Source organism: Lasiosphaeria miniovina, assembly GCF_030549165.1.
Source record: "Lasiosphaeria miniovina strain SMH2392-1A chromosome Unknown B0T26scaffold_5, whole genome shotgun sequence".
In the NCBI taxonomy this organism is placed as follows: domain Eukaryota; kingdom Fungi; phylum Ascomycota; class Sordariomycetes; order Sordariales; family Lasiosphaeriaceae; genus Lasiosphaeria; species Lasiosphaeria miniovina.
The window spans coordinates 1,579,106-1,603,015 of record NW_026848224.1 but is presented as its reverse complement, the minus strand read 5'-3'; the positions used below and the strand labels follow the sequence as shown (position 1 = coordinate 1,603,015).

The following is a 23,910-nucleotide window of genomic DNA, read 5'->3' as shown; positions in this document are numbered from 1 at the left end:
TCCATGTTGCCTGTGGTAGTTGCAAACAACCACTAGCACTTCCAGTTCGGCTTTAGGTGCGACTCCAAGCTCTACCTCTGCTTATTTCTCGACACGGCAGCGGAAAACCTCAAGACGCTCCTTCTGTCGTCGCACGTCTTGAACACCGAACTACGACACCATTGCCAAACGCCCACCGCATCAACTAGACTGGCCTCGAAAGTGACTGAAACTGTCGCTCGTCTGCATTAATTAGCAACCCGGCTTTATTACCAGCACTGCATTGTTATTTTTGCCTTTCTTTCTTTTGCACCACCGATACCTGGGCCATGTTCCATTCGAGCAACAGGATGTTAAAAAAGTACCGGCTGCCCCGTGAACAGCCCGCTAACGCGCCACCATCAACGGCGCCAGATGTCGCAGCTCCTACAAGCGTCCCCAGGGCCTTTGGGCTACGGAGTGGATCCCAGGAGACCCCCCTCGGCCCCGGACGCAACCTCACCCCGCCCACTGATCGGGGCTCTTTCGCGTCCACCAAGAGCACGCCCGAGACCGTGTCGTCGAGCCACCGCTCCTCGGCCACCGGCGCCGTCCCAGACGAGTCGCCTCCGTGGGACCGGAGCGTTGATGTGTTCTGGACAAGGCGGAATTCCACTCTGGATAACAAGGTGTGGGATGACGAACTTGCCTTTCAGGAGAACTGCGTGCGGCTGGCTGGGGAGAGCGCCGTGCCCGGTTCCGACGGGACAGGTCGAAGAAGGGACGTGTCGAAGAAACACGACTGTCGCTACTTTCGGCTGCCCGACCGGGTTCGGTTCATGATCGCCAAGTACGTTGTCGCAAGCCATGACAGCGGCAAGGCCATCCGCTTGAACAGCCCTTTGTTCTTCCACCCCGTCTGGCCGGTCAACAGTGGCGCCGAGGGCGAGCGGTACTGGTCGACGGATTACTTTGATAGCCTTGGGAAGGTTCTGGTGCTCCTGCGCGGGTACGTGTCTGTCTGCTTCGACATGCGCGTCGACATGCTCACAACGCTCTTCCTTACGCGGCGCTTCCACGTTGTCTACTCACCGTTTGTGACCGAGGTGACACAGCCCGCCGCAGTGCACTTCATGGATCGCTTCGGCCCTCTCATGAAGTGGATCACGGTGGAAGTTGACCTGTCGCGTCTGGGCGGCCACTGGCACTCGTCAGCCATTAACATGGACATGTCCAAAAGCTTATGTCGAATACGGAAGCTGGTCGACCGGTTTACCGACCGCCAGTTGACGCGCCATGGCGGGACAACAATACAAAGCTTGGTCGTCTTGGTCCGCCGCTACTATGGCTACCGCCCAGTCGAGCAGGCGGTGACGAGCGTGGACCTCGAAAAAATGAGCAATGAGAATAAAAAAGGTGGTGCAAGCTCTGGCGATGGGGAGGGCGGTGTTGTGCTCAAATTGCGCGAGGAAGGTGGGTTTGGTTGCTAGACGTGTCAATATTTGACGTCAGCAGAGTTGACCGAGGCCGGCATATGCTGACACGGCGGCCGCACTGCAGCGCCGACGCGAATTCCCTACTGCGCCGATATCCACCTGTCCGTGCTTGACTCCCTCAGGAAACTGGAAGGCATCGTCGACAGCATATGTATTGTAGGGACCAACAAGGTGTACGCCAACCAAGTGGTTCTGGCCCTGTGGGGTAAGGATCGGCCGCCCAGCCGGCGAGACATTGTCAAGTACTGCCACTACCGCACACCGTCCTGTGTGTATCCCTTCACGCCGGGCCAGAGCTCGGCCGTCGACTACGGCCCCTCGCACGGCGTCACCATAGTCCGCCATGCACAGGACCCGCGCGAGTGGCGGGGCCTATACGGCTGCGCGCTGAGCCCAAATGTGACCGTGACCAAAATTACGCGCGAGCACCCGGCTCCGCCTTACTACAAGCTGACTGTTGGAGCACCCGCCTCTTCTGCTGCCGCGAGACTGCTGCAGCCGTTAGTCATACGGCCCGTATTGCGCTCGGGGTCGTCGGGCCAGGCAGTTATTAGACGAGAAGCACGGGAAGAAGAGAACGAAGAGACGTCTGCGGAGGCTGAATTTGGCGCGGATGGCCTGCTACGAGCATCCTCGCCGTCTCAAAAACCGTCCCCCTCGCGTATACCCATCTTCAAACGGCGGTTCAGCATGTCCAAAGATGAGGGGGGTGGAGTATGGAAGACGCCTGGCCTCGGCCGCAGCAAGCCGCCCCCGCTGCCTCTGGTGCCGCTAGTCTCGCTGACCTCGTTTAATGCATTGGGTGTTTTTAATGGTGGCAGCGGCGGCGGCGGCGGCGGCGGCGGCGGCAGCGAACCCTCGACAACCCCCACGACTCCAAATACACCCAATACACCCATAACACCCACCACGCTAGAACCAGAGACCACCAACGTCCGGCGAATCGGAAAGATTGTCAGAAAAGCCAGCAGAGAGGTTATGAGCAGGAGCCTGCCTTTTTCTAGAAAATAGGGAAAAGAGAAATAACGGCTAAAAGGGTTGTGGCGGGTCTGTTTGCTTGCTTTTTTCTGTCCCTTTCCTCTTTTTGACCGGCTTTTTGGGTGGCGGACATTCATCCTTTTCTCCCCTTTTCTTTTCTTGGTTATGGCGCTACGGCTGGTGGGCAGGTGTTGGATGTTGGGCAAGGCGGATCCTGGTGGGCGGCGCGTACGGTGTGTCTTCTGGGCGGCTCTGGAATTGAAAATGGGGATGGTTTGTATAAAAGTGTACATGCACAGGCGCCAATGGCTGTTGGTTTGGGTGTCTTTTGGCAGTGCTAGGGATAGGCAGAGTCTGGGTGTGTTGAAAGTCAGGGCGGAATAGGGGTCGCTCGAGTAGATTAGTGTAGAGTAGACATGTGACGTATGGAAACGAATATACCATTAGAGAACAAGTCGGTAACTGGTGCATTGATTTTGTAAATATGATAGAATCGCCTTTTTCCGTCCCAATGCGTCTCTCGTCCACCTCTATTAATTATGCGCTGCCTTTATTACTGACCCGAACCTGGTCGATCCAAGCTATAAATGAGGTAGAAAAATAAAACCGCTCGCGATATGCATCCATCCCAGCACTGAAGCCAATGCCCCCTTAGAGCGTGCAAACCCGTCACTACTTCTCGAGGATCGACGTAGCCTTGAGGTACTCGGGGCGCGTGACATGGTCGTAGCCGTCTCTGTCCGTGGCGTAGGCGACGTCCTTGAACTCGTCAAGCAAGACCAAGACCTCGTCGCACTTCTGCTTGACGGACGCGTAGGCGTCGGACCCGAACCACACGCGCACGGCCCACGGCTTGCCAGCGACCAACTCGGCGCCGTCGCGCTTGAGCACGTCGACGATCAGCGGCGCCACTTTCTCGAGCGCGCCAGGCATGAACGCCATCGGGTCCGACATGAACATGCCGCCCAGCGCCGCCAGGCCCGGCCCGTACACCGCCGGCAGCGCCGTGCCGCCCTGCCCGCCGAACGCCGCGTCGCCGTCCGCCCGCGGCTGCCCCAGGTGCGTCGGGAACCCGCCGCACTCGAACGCCGCGCACCGGATCCCGAGGGAGGACACCTCCTTGTCCAGCGCCTCCACGTACGCGCTGAGCGCCGCCTTGGACGCCGCGTAGTGTGACAGGAACGGCAGCGATGTCCACGCTGTGGAGGACGACGTGAAGCCGATGCGCGGCGACGAGGTCGGCACGCTGGCCGCGCGCTCGCGCAGATACGGCAGCAGCGCCTGCGTCACGTGCATCGGCCCGAACAGGTTGACTGCGAACAGCTTGTCGATGTACTCATCACTTATACCACGTCAGCCCTGTTCCATCTAGGTATCCGATGAGAGAAGAGAAAAAGCAAACTCACGTCGCCTCCTCGGCGCTGCACATGGCCGACGCGCCGGCGTTGTTGAGCAAGACATCGATGTGGCCGAACACGGCCCACGCCTCGGCCATCTTGGCGGCGATGGCCGCGCGCCCCGCCGTGATGTCGAGTTCTAGGAGTGCGAGCGACTCCGATTTCAGCGCGCCCAGCTTCTCCTCGACCCGCCGCCCAGACGCGATCACCTTGTCGCCGCGCGCTACGATGTGCTCGATCAGCGCCCGGCCGATGCCAGAAGTCGTGCCGGTCACGAGCCACACGAGAGGGGCCATGTTTGTTGATTATGGGTTGGAGTTTGGGTTGAAGGTGAGATGAGAGATTGGGGTGGTTATGGGGTTAGTTCAAAGGTTGAAGCTGGAAAGGGGGTTGTTGCTATTTTGGGTGGCGGTGACTAGGGTTGGTGTTGATGTGTGGTGATGATGGTGGCGGTTGGTGTTGATGATAGTGGTGATGATGGTGGCGACAGGAAAGGCTGACAGGAGACGATTCAGCACAGCTTATATAGCCCACTGCGCTCTCCATCTTGCTCGTCGTTTTGCTCTCGATCAAAGGCCGGTTCGGGGACTTGGACAGCTTCAAGACTCCGACGCTGCTGTGCGAAGTTGGCGAGAATGCGTGGTTGCGGGGATGCGGCTTGCCAGAGAAACAATGGCGGAGAAGCACGGGGCGTGTGAGTGCTTGGCAACACTGGTTTCGGCCCTCGTATGTGCAACACGCACGCGGGATGGGGCCCGCTTGACAGCCCGCTGAGTAACAGCAGGTGCTAGCAAAAGCACGGCCGCAGCGAGATCCGGCTCGCTGGCCAATGCGGACGATGCGGGCAATGCGGGCAATGCGGGCGGTGCGGGCGGTGCGGCCGCATGGTGCGGGCGGGCGTCCGCTTCAAAAGACGTGCCTTTACGACGCGCCTGAAAGGGCGTTTCTGCCATTTCTAGAATCTCCGCCAAGCGCCGTGCCAAGACTCGATCCATTTCACTCGGAGACGTTGCAATCCTCGTGCACTTGCTTGATTGACTATCGCGATTTATTTTGGTAATCTCAATAAGAATAGTGTGTAAGTAATTGCTCTGCTACGAGGCCGCGTATATTGTGCTCATTCTCAAATTCGAGCTGTGGGGGGGAGGGGCTGAAGGGTTAGGGTTTCTGCAACGCAAGCCATTATTGCTCGGGGTAAGCTTAACTTCGGATTAGCAGCTTCCAGTCCTTCATGAATTTCAAACATTTCTCATGAAGACAAGATTGACCGGTATACTTCAAAACACCAACCTGTTCCGATTTCACTTAGCCAACCCCTGATCAATAGTAGCCAATCATCTTTAATTCTTACCAGCAGAAACATCGTTAGGCAATTGAGTTTGTTTGTCTCGCCGTGTGAGTCACGAAGTGACAGATGGCAGCTCTGAAGATGTTTGTCGGCCAAACATTCAGGGGATTTGGAGCGCTCCTGCCTAACCACCTTCAGTTGTCCCATTTGTGATCGACGGTGATTGATTAACCAAAAGCAGCGCCATTGAATTCCTAGTACACCTTTCTAGCCGTCAAATATTTTCTCCGGAACCAAATCACGTCGCCCAACATGGACACGAACAAACCCCTCGCCGTCTTCCCCTGGGACGCCATCGTCGCCACAGGGGCACTAGGTCACCCATCGACTCTGCTGCTGTCGCAGGTGAAAGCCTGGTCAACCTATGACTACTACGGCCGTTTGAACTCGGAGGCGGCACTGGCGGACGCGGCAGCTGCGTTTGTCGCCGAGAACTCGAACGGCGACGCCGGCCTACTGGGCGCGTATTTTCGCCGGTTCCTCGCTCTTGCGCGAGAAGACAGCGCCGCAGCGGCGTCGGCGCTGTTGCTACGGCCCGCCGGCTCGGACCAGGCAGCGGCAATGGCAACGGCGGCATGCTGGCTCACGGTGCGCATGTCTAAGCCCACTGACGACTTGTAAGTAGCTAAGGCTGGTATTGATAATACACCAGCCACGGGGGCAACAGGAGTTGTCTGCCAGAGAGAAGGATTGGAACTAACACGCAGCCATCTGCGCAGCATTGTCCCGCTCTGGCACCGCGACGGCTGCATGTTCACCTGCACCTGCACCTGCACCTGCACCGCGGGCCCGTCAGCGGCAGCAGTTCCGCACGCCAAGTACGCCGTCTCGCTGCTCGGCCCGGGCACGCGCGTCATGGCGCCCAGCCCGCAGGTTAACAAGGCCATAACAGCCTCCGACGCGGCCGTACGAGTGGCGGCAGAGGCGGCGATGCAGAAGGAGGTAGTGGCGGGGCGGGCCTGGGCTTGGCTTTTGCCAGAGGTCGACGAGGACCGCATACGCGCCGATCTGGCCCGGCAGCTGGCCGGCTGCGGCGAGCAGGTCGGCTTCGAGCCGGGGCAGGTCATCCGCTTCACCTGGGGCCAGGACGACTCGCCGGTGCACTCGGAGCCCGACCTCAGCGGCGGGGACCGGGTCTTTGTGAGTGTTTTGTTTGGAACCGAGGACGAGCTGCGGGGCATGGCCGAGTTTAGAGAAGTGGACTACCATGAGAGTGTGCCGGTTCCTTCGTGATCGAGGCGTTGTTGATGCGCAATTAGAATTGCTGCAGGCAGATCCAAAAATACATCCGATTCCCAACATCTTGTGCCTCATGTTTACCTAGTCGTTTCGTATTTTCAAACGTTTTCCTGGACCCTCTAGATTCTAATTGTCTCCTACCGGTTAGCAATATGAACTCAGTTCTCGGTGCTCCAGACACTTACACATGGAACTCCCCCAGCTGTAGAAAACATTTCATTAAGCTCAATCACCACGTCTGATCTGTGTTAGACGCTTAAGCGAATACCTTACCGAGGATGGACACGAATGAGCTAGAGGATTACTCATAAATATCCACACGAGTTTCTTTCTCGATAATTATTGATCTCTCTTTTTTTCTGCCAAGAGCCCGGTTGTCACCGGGCGTAGCATCCTCTCACGTATTCCCGTCTCGCCCTTTTTTTCTGCACTCCCTCGGGATTTCAGGGGGTGGGGCCTGGCTGCGTGCATGGCGTGGGGTTTCTGCCGGGAATTAAAGGACAGGTTTGTGAACCGGGAAGCGTATCCTGTAACCAGCAGATAGGAGAGACCCAGAAAAGTGCAAAAATGAAAGCCTTTCTAGACATGAGTGTGAAAACTCTTGAAATCTTCCAGATCTTAATAAATAAGCATGGGCGGTTATAATTGTCTCTTTTAATTAGTGTGAGCTGATGCTAAAAGTTAGGCCCCTGAGGGCCCCTCTCAGCTGAGAACCGCTTGGGTTGGGCTTAGACTTCGGGGACAAGAACCTGGAGGAGCAACACCCCGGGGTCAAAGCGGGGCTTTGGGGGCGTCACAAGCTTCCATTGGCCAAGGGAATAATCGGGTTTAAGAGGCAGCTGCACATCTATCAGAGCAAAGCCAACGACTTCTCTCCCGTCTGAGAAGCGAACAAGCCAGCGCTTCTAACGCCACCAGCCCGCGTGTTCTCGCATCTTCGAGAGCCCATCATTGGATGAATCTCTGATGGCTTATCCGAGCCCCTCTAAACCTGTCAGGATGGATGACGTGCGAGCTGCTGTTGTCCCGATACGGCAGTGACAGCCGCGGCGGCGGCAGGAGCCAGTAGCTCTCCAGCTCCTGCCATGTCGGAGTCGAGTCGCTAGAGGACTACGGACGGGAGGGACTGCAACTCGCAAGGGCATGCCAAGACTTGCGACCCGAGTCTAGCCCATGGCACCAACAAACCGCACGCACATCTCGACGGCTTGACTGGCTTTGCCTCTCTCTTCCCCGTTATACAGTGTCCATCCTGACCCATCTGCCTGCAAGGCGCCGCATTCATTCCGACACAGCATCATGCACGGTGATGCGACACCGGACGAGAAAAGAAGAGACGGATGTCGAAATCTAAGAGGCTGGCCACTAAATCCACGGACGAGACGAAGGCATCTATCTCTGCGACACGCTTATCGCCTGAGCCGCCACTTTGGACTCTGGTGGAAGAGGCGTAAATGACAAAAGCAACCATGAAAGCTTTTTACGGCATCTACCTTACTGCTACCATTCCCTCGGCCGAGTTTAGTTTACAGGCAACGGCAAAAGTCAGCCGGCTTGGCGGACATCGAGAAGGTTTGGGCCAGCGCTGCCACAGCGAGGGAATGGCTAGCCTTACCCGACCATAGATCTGCCCGAGTGCGGCTCCCGCTCCCAAACCTACCTTCTCGTCTGCCCCTTGGCATTTTGATGCTGGCTCCACGGAGCAGCAGACCAAGCTCGCTCGCCAAGTAATACCCGGGTTTAATGCCGGGAAAGGGGCCCCACGAAGGGGTTGCTCCCTACCCTATGTGGTATTACCGTCTGATAAATAACAAACCCTCCCTAGCGGCTTTCATCGCATCACCAACCTTGCCACCCCGCTAGTTGCACGACAGAGTGTTGTCCGAATTTACTGTTTAACGGTGTTCGTTCAAAGATAACCGTCTCGTGCTTTCGTGTGTGCCCCTTGTCGAGCGCGTTGCTTGTCTCCACCCCCACGGCCGGCGAGGATATTCCGTTTCTCACCATTGCCCCGACTTAGGCAGTTATTTCCGACCCGAACGTGCCGTCCGGATGATTTTGCTGCTGCTTCGACCCACTGCACGGTAGCCGAACCCGAAGTCGCGTTCATTGTGACCAGGACCTGAATCGATCGTCGGCGCCGGCCTTGGCTGCCGAGACCCAGGCACTCTTCCATTCATGACTGAGCCGCACGGCTCTCCCGTAGAGGCTCTACCCCCAAAGCCAAGTTCCAGACAGAAGGCAGATGACTCAATCAACACAGCGCAGTCGCTAGCCATGGAGATGACCGTGAAAGCCGGCGAGCCCACCAACCCGCTCAACAATGGCGAGGACATCGCTTACCTCTACCTTACGTTCGAGCGGACTTTGCCGCAAGCAAATACCACCATCTTACACCATTCCACTACGGCGGATGTAGCGCGAGGCAAAGAAGCACAGGCACACGCCCCGCCAGATCTCTCGCCGTACGAAAACCCAATGGGCTGGCCCGGCTCGCGCAAGTACCTGATGCTCTTCTTGTCGTGTATCGCCACCTTCCTGACCGCCTACACGTCGGGCTCATACTCGCCGCCGCTGCACCTGATGGAGACAGACCTGGGCGTGACCTCGGATGTTGCAGTCTTGGCGGGGATTACGACATTCTGTGCCGGCTTCGCCTTTGCCCCCATGGTGCTGGCGCCCCTGTCCGAGATGAACGGGAGGTACCCGCTGTTTGTGGCGGCGGGGACCGTGTACGTCATATTTCAGGCCGTGTGCGGCGTCGTGCGTACCCTGGCCGGCATGCTGGTGGCTCGGTTCCTCGTTGGCGTGGGCGCCTCCGTCTTCAGTACCATGGTGGGTGGCGTCATCGCCGACATGTGGGACAAGGAAGGCCGCAACACTCCCATGGCCCTTTTTAGCGGCTCCGTCCTGGTCGGCACTGGCGCGGGGCCCCTTGTGGCCGCCGTTATGGCACACCGACTGGGCGAAGGCCGCCATGCCGGCGAACACCTGGGCAATGCCACCCCCTGGAAGTGGGTGTTTTGGCACCAGGTCATCGCCGGCGCCGTGGTTATGCTGGCGCTCGTCGTCCTGTTCCGCGAGAGCCGCGGGTCTGTCCTCTTGTCGAGGAAGGCGAGGGCCTTGAACAAGTGGTACGAGCAGCTGGAGGCTGAGGGATTCTATGGCATCTGGCTGAAGCCGGAGCCTGGTGAATCGTTGACAGCTCTCACGGAACAGGCCGTGTCGTCAAGCAGTGGCGACTTTTATGCCGAGCGTCGAGAAAATCCCGCCGACGAGGAAAAGGGGTTGACGGCCCATCAGGAGCCGGGCTCTGAAACCAGCTCCCCTTCTCTTTCTCAAGTGGTCTTGGAGGTAGCACCTGCGACATGGCCGCTCCGCCGTATCCGCTGGCTTGTCAAGGAAGACGAGGAACGCTCCTCGGTCACCAAGATGATCACTATCTCGGTCTACCGGCCCTTCCTGCTTCTGTGCACCGAGTCGGTCATTTTCTTCTTCTCCCTGTGGGTGGCCTTTGCCTGGGGCGTGCTGTACTTGACGTTTGCGTCGATTCCCATCACATTCCAGCGCCAGTACAACTGGAGCATCGAGCAAGCAGGCTATGTGTTCACTGCCATGATGGTTGGCGCTGTCCTCGCGACAGTCATTGGAATCTGGCAAGAAAAAATTCTGCATCACCCCTATTGGGCCGCGCAGCCGCCGTCTTCCGTCTCTGACCTCGGTGGCACGGGTGCGACGTCCGCCGCCACCACTTCGGATAGCTCTGACGGCGAGGCGCCTCCTCCCGCCGGCTTCAAACATCCTCGCAGCGGCACTGACGAAGAGGCACGCGGCGGCCCCTTTTGGCACTTCATCCGCCAGCGCTTCCCCGCCGACGCGCCCGAGTCGCGCCTCTACTTCACGCTCGTCACGAGCACGTTTCTGCCCGCGGGGCTGTTCGTGTTCGGCTTCACCGCGCGCCCGGACACGCACTGGATCGCCCCGTCCATCGGCATCGCTCTGGCCACCATGGGCATCCTCAGCATCTACCTCGCCGTCTTCAACTACTTTGCCGACACGTACGGCAAGTTCGCCTCGTCGGCGCTTGCCGCCCAGTCCTTTTGCCGCAATATCCTTGGGGGCGTGTTCCCGCTGGTCACCGGCGTGCTCTTCCGCAACCTGGGCGAGGCGCGCGCCGGCGGCTTGCTGGGCGCCATTGCCACGGCGCTGACGGCCGTGCCGTGGGTGCTGGTCTTCTTTGGCGAGAGGATCAGGGCGCGCAGCCCGTTTGCTTGTGTGAGTCCTTCCTTTGAGTTCCTTCCTTTGTCTTGCTTTTGATTCCAGCCCCTGTCCAACCTCGGAGAAGCCTGCTGACAACGATTTCTTCAACTTGCGCCGCACAGGAACTACAAAAGCCGTAATCACGAGACGGCGGTTCTGGAGAACGCCGCTCTATCTCTGTCTCCTATAGATTTGAGGCACACGATCTCTAACGCATCTACGATTCACGACTTGGGCCCACGGGCGGAGGCAGGCTCTGGGTTACTACCGGGGACGGATGGGATATATTTCGGCATAGAGTTGATACCATGCATGACAGGCAGGTTATATGATGCCATAGACCTAGATAGATTCTGCTTTTTTATCTGGAATGCATTTATTTTAAGCGGTCTCGCTCTCCATGTCCTGTTTATTCTATTTATTCCTACCCCTTTCCTGGGGCTACCCCTTCTTTCTGCTTGCGAAGTTGATTGCCGCACGCACGCCACCTAGCTTTTTGTAAAGCATATTTCGTCTGTCCCCTATCTATCTACGCGCACAACAAAACAAAACAAAACAAAACCCCGCGCACACAAGATCAGTCCACGTCGTCCTCGTTAGTCTCGGGCCCCGCATCTAGGTCCACGCCCGACAGCTTGCGCCTCGCCTCGGCCAGGGCCTTTTCCTCGTCAAAGTCCTCGTCGTGCCCATTTCCCTCCTCATCATCATCATCTACACCGCCCTCCTTCTTCTCATGTCCGCCCTTGTTTTGTAGGGCTGCCGGCTTGAGCGAGCCGTCCTCGTTGACGTCTTCTTTCAGGTACAGCGTGAACAGCACGGCCAGGTACACGGCGCCCGTGGAGCGGTTGCGCAGAACGTATCTGAGCTGGTGTGAGCGTTTGGGCTGGGACCTATAATGCAACCCAGCCGGGGCGGGAACAGCCGCGAGGAGGTGTGAGACGAGACTCTTGGTTTCATGCATGGACTGGCTAACTAGTGTTGAGGGGTTTGTTTGTGATGTGGCAGGAGGGGCTGGGGTGTCAGTGTGACTGGTGGTGTTCGGCTTGAGGGGGTTGAAGGGGAAAGTTTGGCTGTGGGAAGGATGTCTGTTTGGAGTTTGGGATAATAGAAAGAAGCACATGGGTGGGAAGGGGGGGGGAGAAAAGAGTAAAAAAAGTAAAAACTGACCTCAGGCTCTGGCCGTCCCAGTAGCGGATGATGGGCAGATGGAACCCCGGCAGGCGCAGCGCGAACTCGTTAAAATCGACATAAGGGTTGAAGAAGTCGAGGGCGTACGTGTCGCCGTAGCGCCAGACCCAGCGGCGCTTGCTGTCGGGCTTGAGGGCCCACTTCATGCGGGCCTTGGCGTCGTCGGGGGCGCCCGTATCACGACGCGCCGCCAACCCGGACTCGCTGCCGCCCTCGCCGAACCACAGCCCGCCCTTGGCAGCGTCCACCTCGCCCGCGCCCCAGTGCACCGCGTTGAAAGAGCTCAGTGCCGGCCCGTACAGGTACGGCTCGTCGGCGTACGCGTCGCCCTCCAGGCCCGGGTCGATCCACCACCGCACGATGTTCATGGCCGTCCCGAAGCCGGGCGGCAGCCGGTCGCGGATCGGGTGATCGAAGTCGTTGCCGAACTGCAGGTCCGTGGCTGAGATGCCCTCAGCTTCTTCCTCTTCATCGTCATCCTTCTCTCCACTGTCCCCGTCTGCCACCGCCTTGGCAGGCTTCTTGGGCGTGAAGCGAAAGGCGATGCTGTACTGGTCGCCGTTGTACTCGTGGGGCTCCTGGTCGAAGTAGGGCGACGAGGCGGGCGAGTTGCGCGGCAGGCCGCGGTAGTTCTGCACGCGCACGTTGAGCTCGACGTCGGCCAGCGCGCTCGAGATGCGCACCGGCTCGGCCGTGTTGACCGGCACCACCACGTGCTCGCCGACGTCGTACCCCGATCCCGCCGTCACGCGGATGATGTACTTGTCTGCCATTTTCTTCATCTCACACGCAAAGCGAAACGGCGCGAGATGCGAAAAGAGGCCAGCAGGTGGGGGTGTGATTACTCGGGAACTTGCTCAACGCCTCGTTAAAAAGTCGCAAATTGTTTAACTAGTAGCCTTGATTGTAGTTGTATGTAAACAAGGTGGGCAGGCGCAATGCCACTGGACATCGAGTTTGGCGGTGAGTTAGGAAAGACGGACGGACGGACGCACGCACGCACGGTCAGAAAACGGCAGACCCGACCACCAAAAAGACGCTCAGACAACAATACGAGAATTCTCGAAAGCAGAGTCGCTGGGCAGCTGCAAACAAGGCAGAAATGGTAGGGCAGTTTGCTTGATCTGAACTGCCAGCTCTAGCTATTGTCGCCGTCATTAAGCATTGTCGTAAACTAAGCTGCTGTCGCGGCACACTGACTGTTGATGACGTCGTGATTCTCGACCTGCATGTGATTCCGGGGGTCATCGCTGTATTTGCGCACTGTCTGCTGTAATGGGTTCTCAATGCTCTAACCCCAACCCTAGGGATTCTTGTTGGACAGGGGAAGCACTCATCCACTTTTTGCATTCAACTTCGAAAGGCATCTGGGCAAAATTGCAATACCCGTAGACGCGCTTCTAATTCCCCATGCCACGCCATGCGCTGCCCGCTCCATCTACTAACCTAGTAGTACTCGCTGTTCGCAATGCAAAAGTACAGTACGAGGATGCAACAAATGGATATCATAATATAACACGCCAGCCTACCTCGGCTCCCAGCATCAAGAATCCTCCGGCTCCGTCTCGGGCCACTCGCTCTCATCGCTTATGCTCATACCAGATCTCCGGCGACGTAAAGCCAGCCATCGATCGAGATTCCTGCCATCGTCCCCAAAGAGGTCGATTATTCCGGGGGCCTCGTGCCCCGTGCCCCGTGCTTGGGTCACGTTGGACGACGCATCTCAAAAAGAGGCCCATACGCCGTCCGCTTCTCATCTTTTCCCTCAGCCCGCTTATCACATTCTTGTCTAGCATGGTACGCACTCCCTGTATCGAGGTCGGGATGCCGTTTTCAAGGCCAAGTGTCGTACTCCCGGGTTTCCACGAGGGGTTTCATAGAGGTTGATGGTGCGTCCCAAAACGTGCCTCTGCCCGCTTTCGACTTGGTCTCCGCCTGAGTTTTTATTGTTGGCTTCCGCGTCGGGGAAGTAGTTGAAGTCTTCCGGCACCCTTGCGTCGTCATTGTCATGATTGCGGGTAGTTTTCGGACGTATGTGGATCTCGCCATCATCATCCTTGAGGGATAATTCTAGGGTGAAAGTTATCACTCCTACATCTGCGTGTTCCCGCCTGAAATAAAACTCCTCCACACTAGAGTGTATTACAATAAAGCATCTCGAAAACTTCCACGACCAACCTGATCCTGGTTTGCGACGCCAGAGCGGGATGCGTCTGCCTCCCCTATCAGTGAGGCGGAGAAGGTCCAACGGCGCGTTTGTCAAAGTATCGTATTTATACATGCAGGTGCGCCAGGACAGCTTACTGGAGCCCGCAGTCATACCAACGAAACATAACGTACAAACCCCCTGTAGACTTGGGTCTCTTGCTCTGAATCCTTCCTAAAGAAGCCTGTACAAATCTAGTGATAAAACTATCACGAATTTAACGAAACCATTCAGCTGGTTTACTCCTTCGTCCATGTTGGTGAGATCCTCCTACTCGTCTTCCGCATCGGTGAAGTAGTCGAAGTCCTTCGGCACGCTTGATTCTTGGTCTCCGTCACCGTCCTCATCCACCGCAGTCAGCACACCGGCAGCGGCCGCAGCTCCGCTGCCACTGTCTGCGGGTCCGCTTAAGCCGAGACGCTCGAGGGCCTGGTTATCCCCGCTCGTCAACCTGAAGAGCTCGTTCAGATCGCGCATACTAGTGCCGGCGGGTACTCCCCGCTGCACCTGGGAAAGTAGAGACTGTGTCGACTGTCGAGGAGTTGCACCAGACCCCGAGCTGGCACCACCCACAGGGGCCCTCTCCGTTGCCACCTTCTTGAGTTTCTCTTCAAGGAGCGACTTGGCTTCCTCGGGCTCTGTGTCATGGAGGAGAAGAGGTCCACCGGTGGGCTGTCAGACGGTCAGTAACTTGGAGCCATAGAGGTCCAGGGATGGGACGGGTGCTTACCTTCTTCACCGGCTTGTACCGTCCAGCCGGAAAGCTGATGTATTTGAGCTGGCTGAGAAGGACACGGGACATGTTCTCCATCTCGTAGCCGACCTTCTCCTTCTCTGCCTTCTTCTTGGCTTCGGGAGAAGCGGAACCTTCCTTCTCGTTGCCCGAGTCGCCATCCTTCTTCTCCTTGGCTTCTTCAGCCTTGGACTTTTTGTCGTCGTCGACGTCCATCTTGTCGGCCGCCGGCTGCGAGGAAGCCTTCGCCACGGGAGTCGAGTCAATGTCCATGCTCTCGCGGCGCTGAGCCCGCTCCTTCTTCTGTGCCCGACGCTTGGCCTGGGCCGTGGTCGACAGAATCGCCGTGGTGACAGGAGCCGGGCCCTCCTCGGCCTTGACCTCCTGCTCCGGTGGGTAGTCAAAGAGGCTAGGGCGCGTCGCACAGTGAAACTTGAACCTCGGAATCTCAAGATCGTGATCAAGGCCAATCATGGAAGTGGGTACGAAGCTGAGCGACAGGAAGTGGGTGAAAGGGAACCAGTACCAGTACTGAGTGAAGACAGCCATGCCGACAATGCCAGCCATGTTGAGATTGCCGGTTTGGGTCTGGAGGCCAATGGAGCAGTTCCGGCCGCCTGCGTCAATTATGCCGAGAGCGATAGACGCACCGAACTTGGTCATGGCATCCTCGTGGCGGTCGCCGACGACCTTCTTGAGAGTCTTGCGGATGGCGGCGACCTTGGGGTTCATGACCTCGTTCTGCTGGACCATGATCATTGACAGAGCAATCAGAGCACCCTGGCGCACAAAGTCTGTCGGGTCCTTCATCATGGGCTCCAGCAAGTCAATGGCCTCGTCGAGGCCTGTTCCGGCACATGAAATTCCCAGAGCCATGGCCGAGCCGTACCGCACGTGAGGGTTGTAGGACTCGGCAAGGAGCTCGACCATGCGAGGAACACTGCCGGGCTTCCGGAACAGGATGAATCCAAGACTCATGACGGCAATTCGGCGCACGTCGTCGCTGACGTCGCTGACTGCAATGTGAAGGAGCTTGCGGATTGCCTTGTTGCTCCCGGTACCGCAGTATGCCATAGCCACGGTAAGGATACCGCCGTAGCGCAGAGTCGGATCAGGGTCGACGAGGAGACCCTCTATCATGACATCGGCGCCCTCCTGCTGTCCGAACATGATGAGAGCCATGCCAATGGCGCAGCCGCGGACAATCTTTTCGTGGTTCGTCTCATGCGCATAGGTGAACATGGTCTCAAGGGCCTTAGCGTTGCCTGTTCCCAGCATGATCAATCCCATTGACAAGCCGACGGCCTCGCCGTTCAGAGCAGAGTCGGCAAAGAGCACCTTCGTAAGATCATCAAAAACCTGCTCGTTTCCAGTCGCCATCCCGGCAATACCTAGGCCCAATGCACCGCCGTGCTGGATGACTTCTTCATCCGCAGCAATAAACATGCTTCGGAGGTACTCCAGGGCGTTTGCACCATGGTTCGCATGGATCAGACCATAGGCGTAAAGAGCGCCGCCTTGGCTAAAGATGGAGCCGCTGCTGACGCCGACTTGGCGAGGGAGGTAGGGCTCGAGAAGCTTCCGCGACTGCGTCAGGTTTCCACGGTGGATAACGCCGAGAGCAGCAGTGGCCGTGAACTTGGACCAGTTGACTGCCTTTCCGAGCCATTCTAGATTATCTCTGAAGAATTTGTCATGGGTTGTTCCCGCGTTCATGAACGCATTGCAAAAGGTAACTGCCGTATGGAAGATGGAATTGCGGCCCTCCAAACTGTCTCTGACCTTGTTGAGAATGCTCGCGTCGGTGTGGTTGTTGCGATAGAGGAATTCGAGGTTGAGTTTGATGGCCTTGCTTCCATCGAGAATAGATCGAATGTTCTGGTAAGCTTTGGATACTTCCTCGGACAAAGGCTCCTCGGCTGGGTCCTCTTGGTTTTGCAGAAGAGGCTCGCTCTCGGCCGCACCCTCAGCCTCCTGCTGCTCGGGCTTCTTGGCCGGTTCGCCAGAAGGCAGGGACTTGATCACTTTGCCCAGGAATTCCTGTGTGCCGTTGTCGTAAAGATCAAACGCGATCTGGTACGCGATGGCAAGCGCATTCCGATCCTTTTTCGAGACGAGCTGTCTGAGCAAAGTTGACGCCTCCTCGTCCGAGTCGAGATAGACGACACACTTCGCGATTACGAAATAGTCGGGATTTGGTATATCGTTGAGGAGGTCGAGGACCAGGCGCAGAATTTCGGTGCGCAGACTTCGCTCCTGCACCACATCCATGCAGATGTCGAGGGAATAGTCCATCAACTCCTCCGCCAGACCTTGGCTACCCTCCTGCACCTTTGCTTTGGAAAGCTTGCCATCTTCGCTGGCTCGCTGAATGACCCGCCGAAGCACGTCGAGATTCTTGGCTTCCACGGCAATTCCAACCACCTGCCGGTACTTGGCCTCCTTCAGGCAACTCTCAAAGAGCCGTTCGACGATGCCCTGCAAGGCGAGCTGAGTGGAAGCATCCGTAACCTGGGCAATAGAGGCCGAGCGACCTTCCTTGGTCGGCTGGAAGGTGGGGTCGAGAATGGTATTGTCGGTCGAAGCACGCGAGAGCAGAGACTTGGACGGGAGGGTGGACTGCGAGAACGGAGTGGTGGGCGAGATCAAGGAAGATCCATCGAGGGCGCCGCTACCAAAGGTCGTCGCAATTGCGGGCAGAGACAAGTCGTTTTTGGATTGCTTCGAGGGAGCGTGATGCGTCGAAGAGATAGCGATGTACTGATCGATACACTTAGAGATGATAGTTTCCTCGAACTCGCCGGGGGCATCAATCGAAAAGAGGGGCCCAGCAGCCAGAGCAAAGGTCATGCTCTCGTTGTAGGCCTGCAGGTGGAAGTAGACCTTGGCCAGGACGAGCGCAGCAAGCTGGCGCTCGGGGAAGCTCTCGTCTTCGTAGAGGGCCTCGCTGTTCATCAAAGCGTTAGACCAACATCTCAACATAATCACATAATGCCACCTACATGTCGCTCAGTGCGCCTGCAACCTCGAACCAGACGGTGTCGATGTCATCATTGAGCGTCTTGAGGGCGAAGACCTTGAGCTCTGTCTCCTCGTCGGCGAGGAAAGCTAAGACGCCGGTTGCCGTAACGAGGCCTGGCATGGTGACGGCGGTATACGATGGAGGAGGGGATTAATTAATTGAGAGATAGCTTTTCGGAAACAGGCGGAGTCAGATATAGATGCCAGGCCCAAAAGCGGGAATTTGATGGAAGACGGTTTTGCGGCTCGAATTCGGCGCGTTGGGCTGATGAAGACAAGATGCGTGTTGGAGGACGAAGCGAAGTTGCAGGAGCTGAACGCCTGAGCTTCAGACACGACTCAGCAATCCACGTCAGGAAGCTCCTGCCTGCAGCCTGGGGAGTGGGCCTGTTGCCAAGCCCTAGGGACTTACTGGCGAATGAGCTTGTAGATTGGACATTACTCCTATGCCGGGGTGGATATTGTTATTTCGCTACCTGCCAAGACCATATTTGCCACTTACAAGCGCTAAGCCCGTTACAATAAACAAGGGTCTTTTAGGCAAAAAAATTAGTAGTTTATTGTACAGCCCTCCGCAATACACAACTGCAGCCGCTGGGGCATACTGTAAGCCAACCTCTGCAGCCAGGCTTCCGGTACTGCGCGCCACGCATCCATAAGTATACGTAAGGCTGGCAGCTCAAGATCTTGAATATCAGGCACTTGCAGCTCCATCCAGCCCTTAAACCAGGGCCACACATTCTCGATTGGTGAAAGGTCAGGGGAATAAGCAGGCCACTTAAGAATCTCTACCCCGCTATTGTTAGTGTGTCTTTTGTCCTTCGGGCCCTATGTGACGGCGCATTATCTTGTTGAAAGATCAGATTTCTGCCGTTACGGTGGTGGAAGTCGATTATAAGGGGTACAACATGCCGGATATAGTTGGTTGCGTCGATGCCGCCGTATTCCTTTTCCCAAATAAAAGATGGCCCTTTTCTCCGCCCAGCAAAGGATCCCCAAAACATCCAGCCCTTCGGCTTCCTCTTTTTCAGTGCCCAATCCCGTATATCATCGTTCATAAAGAAGCGCCCATTTCTTCCACATTAGGCCGTTGAGAGCCCAGGTTTCGTCAGACCAAATACCCTCTCCCAATCTTCAGGATTTGGCCGTAACTGTAGCTAATTCTGGTACTATAATACCCGTACACACTTATTGGCTTCGTGTAAGTGAAGGCAGGTGTGTGAGTTGGTCGTGGGTGTGGGTTGGGGCTCTTTCCTTACACCTTTGCACCCAACCCGGCTCTTTTGGGGAGTTACTGGCCCTGCAGTGCATACGGTTTGCACCTGCCGGACTATATGGCCTATACGGCGGGCGATTTCAGGGAAAGTCAGGCCCCCTATTGTATTCAGGGTCTTGCTTTGAAGCCTTTGATCACGTGTAAGGTCGGGAGCTTTGAAGCTCTTAATAATCCGTCAACTGCCTGCCCGCCGTGAAGCACTTTCATTGGTCAAGGTCCAGGATGCGTGCCAGTTGGAGAGAGTCTGGCAGGCACAAAGTCGGCTAGTCTGATTTGGGCTCGGCCCTCGTTTACAATTGAGCTGGGGCACAGCAAGGGCGGGAAATTTCGAGCACACCCCAAATTTGTCCAGACACAGCGTCCGAACAAGTGGTCTCTAGCCTTTCAGAGCTCTGAAGCTCCCTTGAGCCTCCCTCGTCCTTGTACTCGGTAACACTTGGCTTGTGTCAAGCGTCGCCCAACCAGATAGACGAAGTTGTAGCTGGATCCTATCAAATAGAAATGCTTTCTACTACAGGGCCGGTAGTAAAGCAGGCAGCCGCAGCCCTGAGCCCTGAGCTAGTAGCAGATTCCCCAAGTGGCATGCTAGTTTAATGTTAGGCGGTCCCTCACAGAGAGAGCGGCGGGGCTATCGCTCCTCGCCTCCAACAGCGCAGCGAGGTGCTGTTTAGCAGGCAAATGCGCGGCCCATGCCCATACCCATCCCATTGCTTTTGCGAATCCACATTTTGGCGCACACGTCGCTCTCCATTTTTGGCCCTCCATACCGTATCTTCGTGCGCTCGCAACCCGGTCAACGACGATGTCGTCGCGCGTGCAGTACCAATACTAGTAGTCGCACACCCAGAAGTCAGAACTGTTCGGCGGCTTGACTGTGGTCCGAGCCGTGGCATGGGATCGAAGCCTTGGGCCTCTAGCTCGTCTGCGATCAACGAGCGTCTTCCATCCCAGCCACATGCACGAACGATGTGACGCCGTTTGCCGCGCAGCTAGACCACGCATCCACGACGACCACGACGACGCCCACACAGCACGTCCATGACCACGACCATAACCTGCGGGCCTTGCCATAACGAACCAAACCGAAGCGAACGAACCGAACCGACCGCGACCGTTGCCATTGTGACACGTCACAGTACTGCGCTGCGCGAGCCCCGTTTCGATGATCTGCGGGACGAGGAGCGCGACGTAAACCGAGACGAGAGAGCCGAGCCCGTTGACTGCCGGGGCCACATTGGAGCTGCTACGAGGCCCGACGACAGCAACCTACCAGCTCAGCTCGACAGCGCAGCACAGCTTTAGGACCGAACAGGGACCGCTTGCAAGATGGATCTGAGGGGGATGCTGAACGACAACGGGCCTGCCGGGGCAGCGCCGAGCAAACCGCCCCAGCCGCCACCACTGCTCCCGCAACAGCAGCAGCAGCAGCAGCAGCTCCAACCGCCGCCGCTCCAACCGCAGCCCGCCCTCCCATCGACGCCGGTACAGACCATCTCGCAGCAGTCGTTCCGCGACTACAGCCAGACGCAGCCCTCCCCGAGCCGGCAGTTTTCGCAGGACTACAGCGCCCAACATGTGGTGCCAGGTGCCGCCTTTACATCACCTCCGCCCCCGTACCCGGGCGTTGCCGGCCCCTACCCCAGCCGACCGCCGCCGCCACCTCCGCCGCCGCTGCAGCAGATATTGCCCAACGATCTCCGCTCGCCCATCATGACGTCTGGCCCCGTCGCGTCGCCGTATCGGCAGACGCCTACGTCGTCAATCAGCGCGGCCAGCGGCAGCGGCTATCCCTTCCCGCCGCAACAGCAGACGCCGACTAGCCCTGTGCAACGACACCAATACCCGCCGCCCACGAGCGCCTACCACCGAGAAAGCTATCCCCAGCCGTCGGGCCACGGCGGTATGACAGGCCCGCCCGTTGCTGCCTCGTATATGCAGGGGCAGCAAATGCCCCAGACGCCTCCGGTCGGAACTCCAGCCGGTCCCCAGCCCTATCTACAACGGTCGCAGTCAGCGCACTCGACGCCGACGTCGACGTCGGCGCAGGGCCAGCCAGTGCAGTATGGAGCTCCGTTCGCCCAGGGGAGCCCTGGGGCGCCGGCGCATCCCCTCCCTCAAATGGATCCTCAACAGCGCCAATCGTCTCAACCCCCCACTCCAATCGCGGGTCCTTTGTCTGGCCCTCGCCCGTCGCAAACATTAGGTTACGGACAACCTTCGAGCCCGTACCAACAACGTTTGCCCTCTGCTCCAACATACCATGTTCCTCCCTCGCAGTCGTCGCCGCCACCGCCCCCCCCACCTGCGCTACCAAGGCATCCCAGCAGTCAAAGTCTTTACGACCCACACAGTCAAGACTCGCTCCGCAGATCCCAGTCACACAGTGAAAGGGATCGAAGTCTCAGTGTCAGTCCAAAAACGCAGATTCCAAGTCTGCCCAGCAGCTCTGGCCGCCCCAGCACCTCACTTCCCGACTCAGAATCCCGTTACCACCCAATCCAGCCCGCCCCTGCCATGCCTTCGGCCGTCGAGCCCGACCGAGACCGCGAGCGCGGTGTCACGCCAGGAAAGCGCAAGCTCGACGACCGCGAACTGCGCCCCGACGAGCTCGAGAAGCGCGACGTACGCCCACCGCCGTTTGAGGGTGTTAACGGCCGCCACGGCGACGCGGCCCCTCCCGCGCCTTTCCACGCCATGCCCAAGAAAGGAGAGAAGAACCTCAAGGTCTACCAGACGCCTCCCATCTGGGCTCAGACGGCACAAAAAGGTCGCATCCTAGCCAACCCTAACCGCGTAATCTACCGACCAGTCGTCCACAGCCACAGCACCCAAGTCAACGGCAAGCCCGACAGCCGACTTCCCAGCCGGCACACCTCGCCAGAGGATAAGCGCGCCATACCGCCGACCCAGGTCGCTCCTTCTGCCCCGCCCCCAGCACAGCCCCCAGCGCAGGCCCTGCCCGAACCCGCGCCGGCCCTCGGCCCTCTAGGGGAGTGGGAGGCCAGCATCACAAATGCCATACCGCAAGAAGCAATGACCAAGGTCATCGCGGATTTCCTGTTCAAACATGTCGTCCTAAACGAGGACATGAACGAGATACAGAGCCGCGGAGTCCAGTTCGAAATAGAGGCAAAGCTGGGCACCCTGATCGACAGGAGCACAAGCCAACGAGTGAACCTGCCCGTCCTTTCGGACTGTGTGCTCAATGATTCCGGCAACTGGCTCAATTTTCGGAGTAGTATGACGGAGGTGGGTCGCCTATTCACTTCACTCCTGTCCCTCTTTCTGTGCTTGTGCGTTTGCTAACGCCTCCCCCTCTATCAGCGCCAGCACAAGCTCTTCAACGAGTTTCTAAACCAAATGGTCGTCCTCACCCATCCAGACAACAAGGAAGTCAATGCCGGCCGCTCTCGACGGCGCGTCCCTATCATGTACAAGCACCGTCGCGAGGTGGACAAGTTCTTCGAGCTTCCTTCACAGGTCCGCGATCAGATGCTGCCCGCCTGCGTCGCAAACCTCGTTGCTGCGCGACAGCACGCAGCCAAGGTCCGCATCACATACGACCAAAAGACAAACGAGGTGCTGGCCAAGATCATCAAGGCGCGCGTTGCCGACATCAGCATACACTTTCCCGACTCCCCTCTGGATTGCCGCATCAGCATCAATTTGGAAATGGATTGGGACGGCCCCATCGACAAGCTCGAGAATGACGGCCGCGCCCCCATACCTCACCGCAATAAGGACAGGCTCAGCTACACCCACAGCCACTATCAAGTGGACCTCACCCAAGTGACGCAGATGGTACCGGGGGCCAATGTTAGCATCACCATGTTCCTGCGTGAAGTTACTTATACAGGCATTCATGCTAACCAAACACCCAGAATACCCAACGCCAGGACAAGGAGCACGAGCTCGAGATCGAGGTGGCGCCCCAGGTGCTAATCAACCAAGGCCGCGCGGCCATGGACAACCAGCCACACCAGTACGTCGAGCTGGTGGAGGGGCTGCTCAACAACATCCGGGTCCTGACCCGCAAGGCCAAGGATTTCGGCATGTCTGGGTGAAGGAAAAGGTTTGGACAAACCGGTTGGGTAACTTTCGGGGCCACTTTATCGGACAAAAAAGCTTGCCGGGTATGCGAGCGCTCCGGGGGGAGGGAAAAGGTTCCGGTTGGGGTTTGTTTTTTGGCTCTCATTTTCCCTCTGCTGGACTCGACTTTGGCTGCTGGACTCGACTTTGGTGTGTCTGCGCGGGTTTAAGCTTGCAGGCCGAAAAGGAAGGCGAAAAGAAGCCTCTGCAATGTCCCAGCAACCACCAGCATCACCACCACTACCACTCCTCCATGTACCAAATTACTCTTCACTACTAATACTGGGTCATCGCGGTCATCATCTTCCTTTTTTCCCCTTCATTTTCGCATCTCTTCTTCCCAATCTCGGTCGAGGACGCCGTCTCGTCATCCTTTATTTATTTCCCGTTGCCTCGCGGTTAGTTTGAGTTGCTGGTCGTTTGTTTTTTCTATTTGGTTTTTGAACTTTTGTCGTCGTTTTGTACTGTTTCCTTCTAGATACCATATCCAATAGTGAGTAATAAGAGGGTAAAAAAGACTTTTTTTTCCCTTTTTTCTCTGCTTGCTTTCTTCGTCTTTTTGGGGGGTTTTGAGGGCGTGAACTTGAGGCGTGATCTGAGGGTTGTGGTCTAGGTTTAAAAAAAGGGAAAATGCTATAATTTCCAAACTCAAGGTACCTACCTATGGAATAAGATGAAGTTATCGTAGCTCACTCGTGTAGAGTCCTTGGGTAGGTAGTTT

General features: G+C 57.4%; 8 protein-coding genes across 8 annotated transcripts; 4 read left to right on the top strand and 4 right to left on the bottom strand.

Annotated features, from left to right (window-relative positions):
• Positions 1-157: 157 nt before the first annotated feature.
• On the top strand, positions 158-1,831 carry B0T26DRAFT_346089 (uncharacterized protein). Its single transcript, XM_060434526.1, has 2 exons — positions 158-967; positions 1,519-1,831. The coding sequence occupies exons 1-2, from the start codon at positions 309-311 to the stop codon at positions 1,565-1,567; spliced, it is 708 nt and encodes a 235-aa protein (XP_060294163.1). The 5' UTR covers positions 158-308; the 3' UTR covers positions 1,568-1,831.
• On the bottom strand, positions 1,832-2,915 carry B0T26DRAFT_346090 (uncharacterized protein). The gene has a single exon (XM_060434527.1). The coding sequence runs from the start codon at positions 2,723-2,725 to the stop codon at positions 2,096-2,098; it is 630 nt and encodes a 209-aa protein (XP_060294162.1). The 5' UTR covers positions 2,726-2,915; the 3' UTR covers positions 1,832-2,095.
• On the bottom strand, positions 2,886-4,621 carry B0T26DRAFT_832007 (uncharacterized protein). Its single transcript, XM_060447477.1, has 2 exons — positions 3,839-4,621; positions 2,886-3,774 (listed from the first exon to the last, which is right to left on the bottom strand). Exons 1-2 carry the CDS (start codon positions 4,123-4,125, stop codon positions 3,105-3,107), a joined length of 957 nt encoding a protein of 318 aa, XP_060294161.1. The 5' UTR covers positions 4,126-4,621; the 3' UTR covers positions 2,886-3,104.
• An 808-nt stretch (positions 4,622-5,429) lies between these two features.
• On the top strand, positions 5,430-6,410 carry B0T26DRAFT_753021 (uncharacterized protein; the record flags this gene model as incomplete). The annotated part of the gene is made up of 2 exons (XM_060445610.1): positions 5,430-5,794; positions 5,897-6,410. 2 exons carry the CDS (start codon positions 5,430-5,432, stop codon positions 6,408-6,410), a joined length of 879 nt encoding a protein of 292 aa, XP_060294160.1.
• Positions 6,411-8,699: 2,289 nt separating this feature from the next.
• B0T26DRAFT_650778 (major facilitator superfamily domain-containing protein) lies at positions 8,700-10,733 on the top strand (the record flags this gene model as incomplete). Its single annotated transcript, XM_060438211.1, has 2 exons — positions 8,700-9,640; positions 9,740-10,733. The coding sequence occupies 2 exons, from the start codon at positions 8,700-8,702 to the stop codon at positions 10,731-10,733; spliced, it is 1,935 nt and encodes a 644-aa protein (XP_060294159.1).
• A 520-nt stretch (positions 10,734-11,253) lies between these two features.
• B0T26DRAFT_648935 (uncharacterized protein) lies at positions 11,254-12,637 on the bottom strand (the record flags this gene model as incomplete). The annotated part of the gene is made up of 2 exons (XM_060438044.1): positions 11,254-11,566; positions 11,844-12,637. 2 exons carry the CDS (start codon positions 12,635-12,637, stop codon positions 11,254-11,256), a joined length of 1,107 nt encoding a protein of 368 aa, XP_060294158.1.
• A 1,811-nt stretch (positions 12,638-14,448) lies between these two features.
• B0T26DRAFT_345895 (armadillo-type protein) lies at positions 14,449-18,151 on the bottom strand. Its single transcript, XM_060434525.1, has 2 exons — positions 17,806-18,151; positions 14,449-17,750 (listed from the first exon to the last, which is right to left on the bottom strand). The coding sequence occupies exons 1-2, from the start codon at positions 17,943-17,945 to the stop codon at positions 14,714-14,716; spliced, it is 3,177 nt and encodes a 1,058-aa protein (XP_060294157.1). The 5' UTR covers positions 17,946-18,151; the 3' UTR covers positions 14,449-14,713.
• A 2,275-nt stretch (positions 18,152-20,426) lies between these two features.
• B0T26DRAFT_650121 (CYTH-like domain-containing protein) lies at positions 20,427-23,164 on the top strand (the record flags this gene model as incomplete). Its single annotated transcript, XM_060438153.1, has 3 exons — positions 20,427-22,349; positions 22,425-22,916; positions 22,982-23,164. The coding sequence occupies 3 exons, from the start codon at positions 20,427-20,429 to the stop codon at positions 23,162-23,164; spliced, it is 2,598 nt and encodes an 865-aa protein (XP_060294156.1).
• Between the last annotated feature and the right edge of the window lie 746 nt (positions 23,165-23,910).

Bases quoted from the DNA above. Each gene is read 5' to 3' on its own strand.
- B0T26DRAFT_346089 (XM_060434526.1), top strand. From the start codon at position 309: ATGTTCCATTCGAGCAACAGGATGTTAAAAAAGTACCGGCTGCCCCGT. The intron at 968-1,518 runs GTACGTGTCTGT...GCCGCACTGCAG, and splicing joins GTTCTGGTGCTCCTGCGCGG to CGCCGACGCGAATTCCCTAC.
- B0T26DRAFT_346090 (XM_060434527.1), bottom strand. From the start codon at position 2,725: ATGTACACTTTTATACAAACCATCCCCATTTTCAATTCCAGAGCCGCC.
- B0T26DRAFT_832007 (XM_060447477.1), bottom strand. From the start codon at position 4,125: ATGGCCCCTCTCGTGTGGCTCGTGACCGGCACGACTTCTGGCATCGGC. The intron at 3,775-3,838 runs GTGAGTTTGCTT...ACGTGGTATAAG, and splicing joins TGCAGCGCCGAGGAGGCGAC to TGATGAGTACATCGACAAGC.
- B0T26DRAFT_345895 (XM_060434525.1), bottom strand. From the start codon at position 17,945: ATGCCAGGCCTCGTTACGGCAACCGGCGTCTTAGCTTTCCTCGCCGAC. The intron at 17,751-17,805 runs GTAGGTGGCATT...TTTGATGAACAG, and splicing joins GCAGGCGCACTGAGCGACAT to CGAGGCCCTCTACGAAGACG.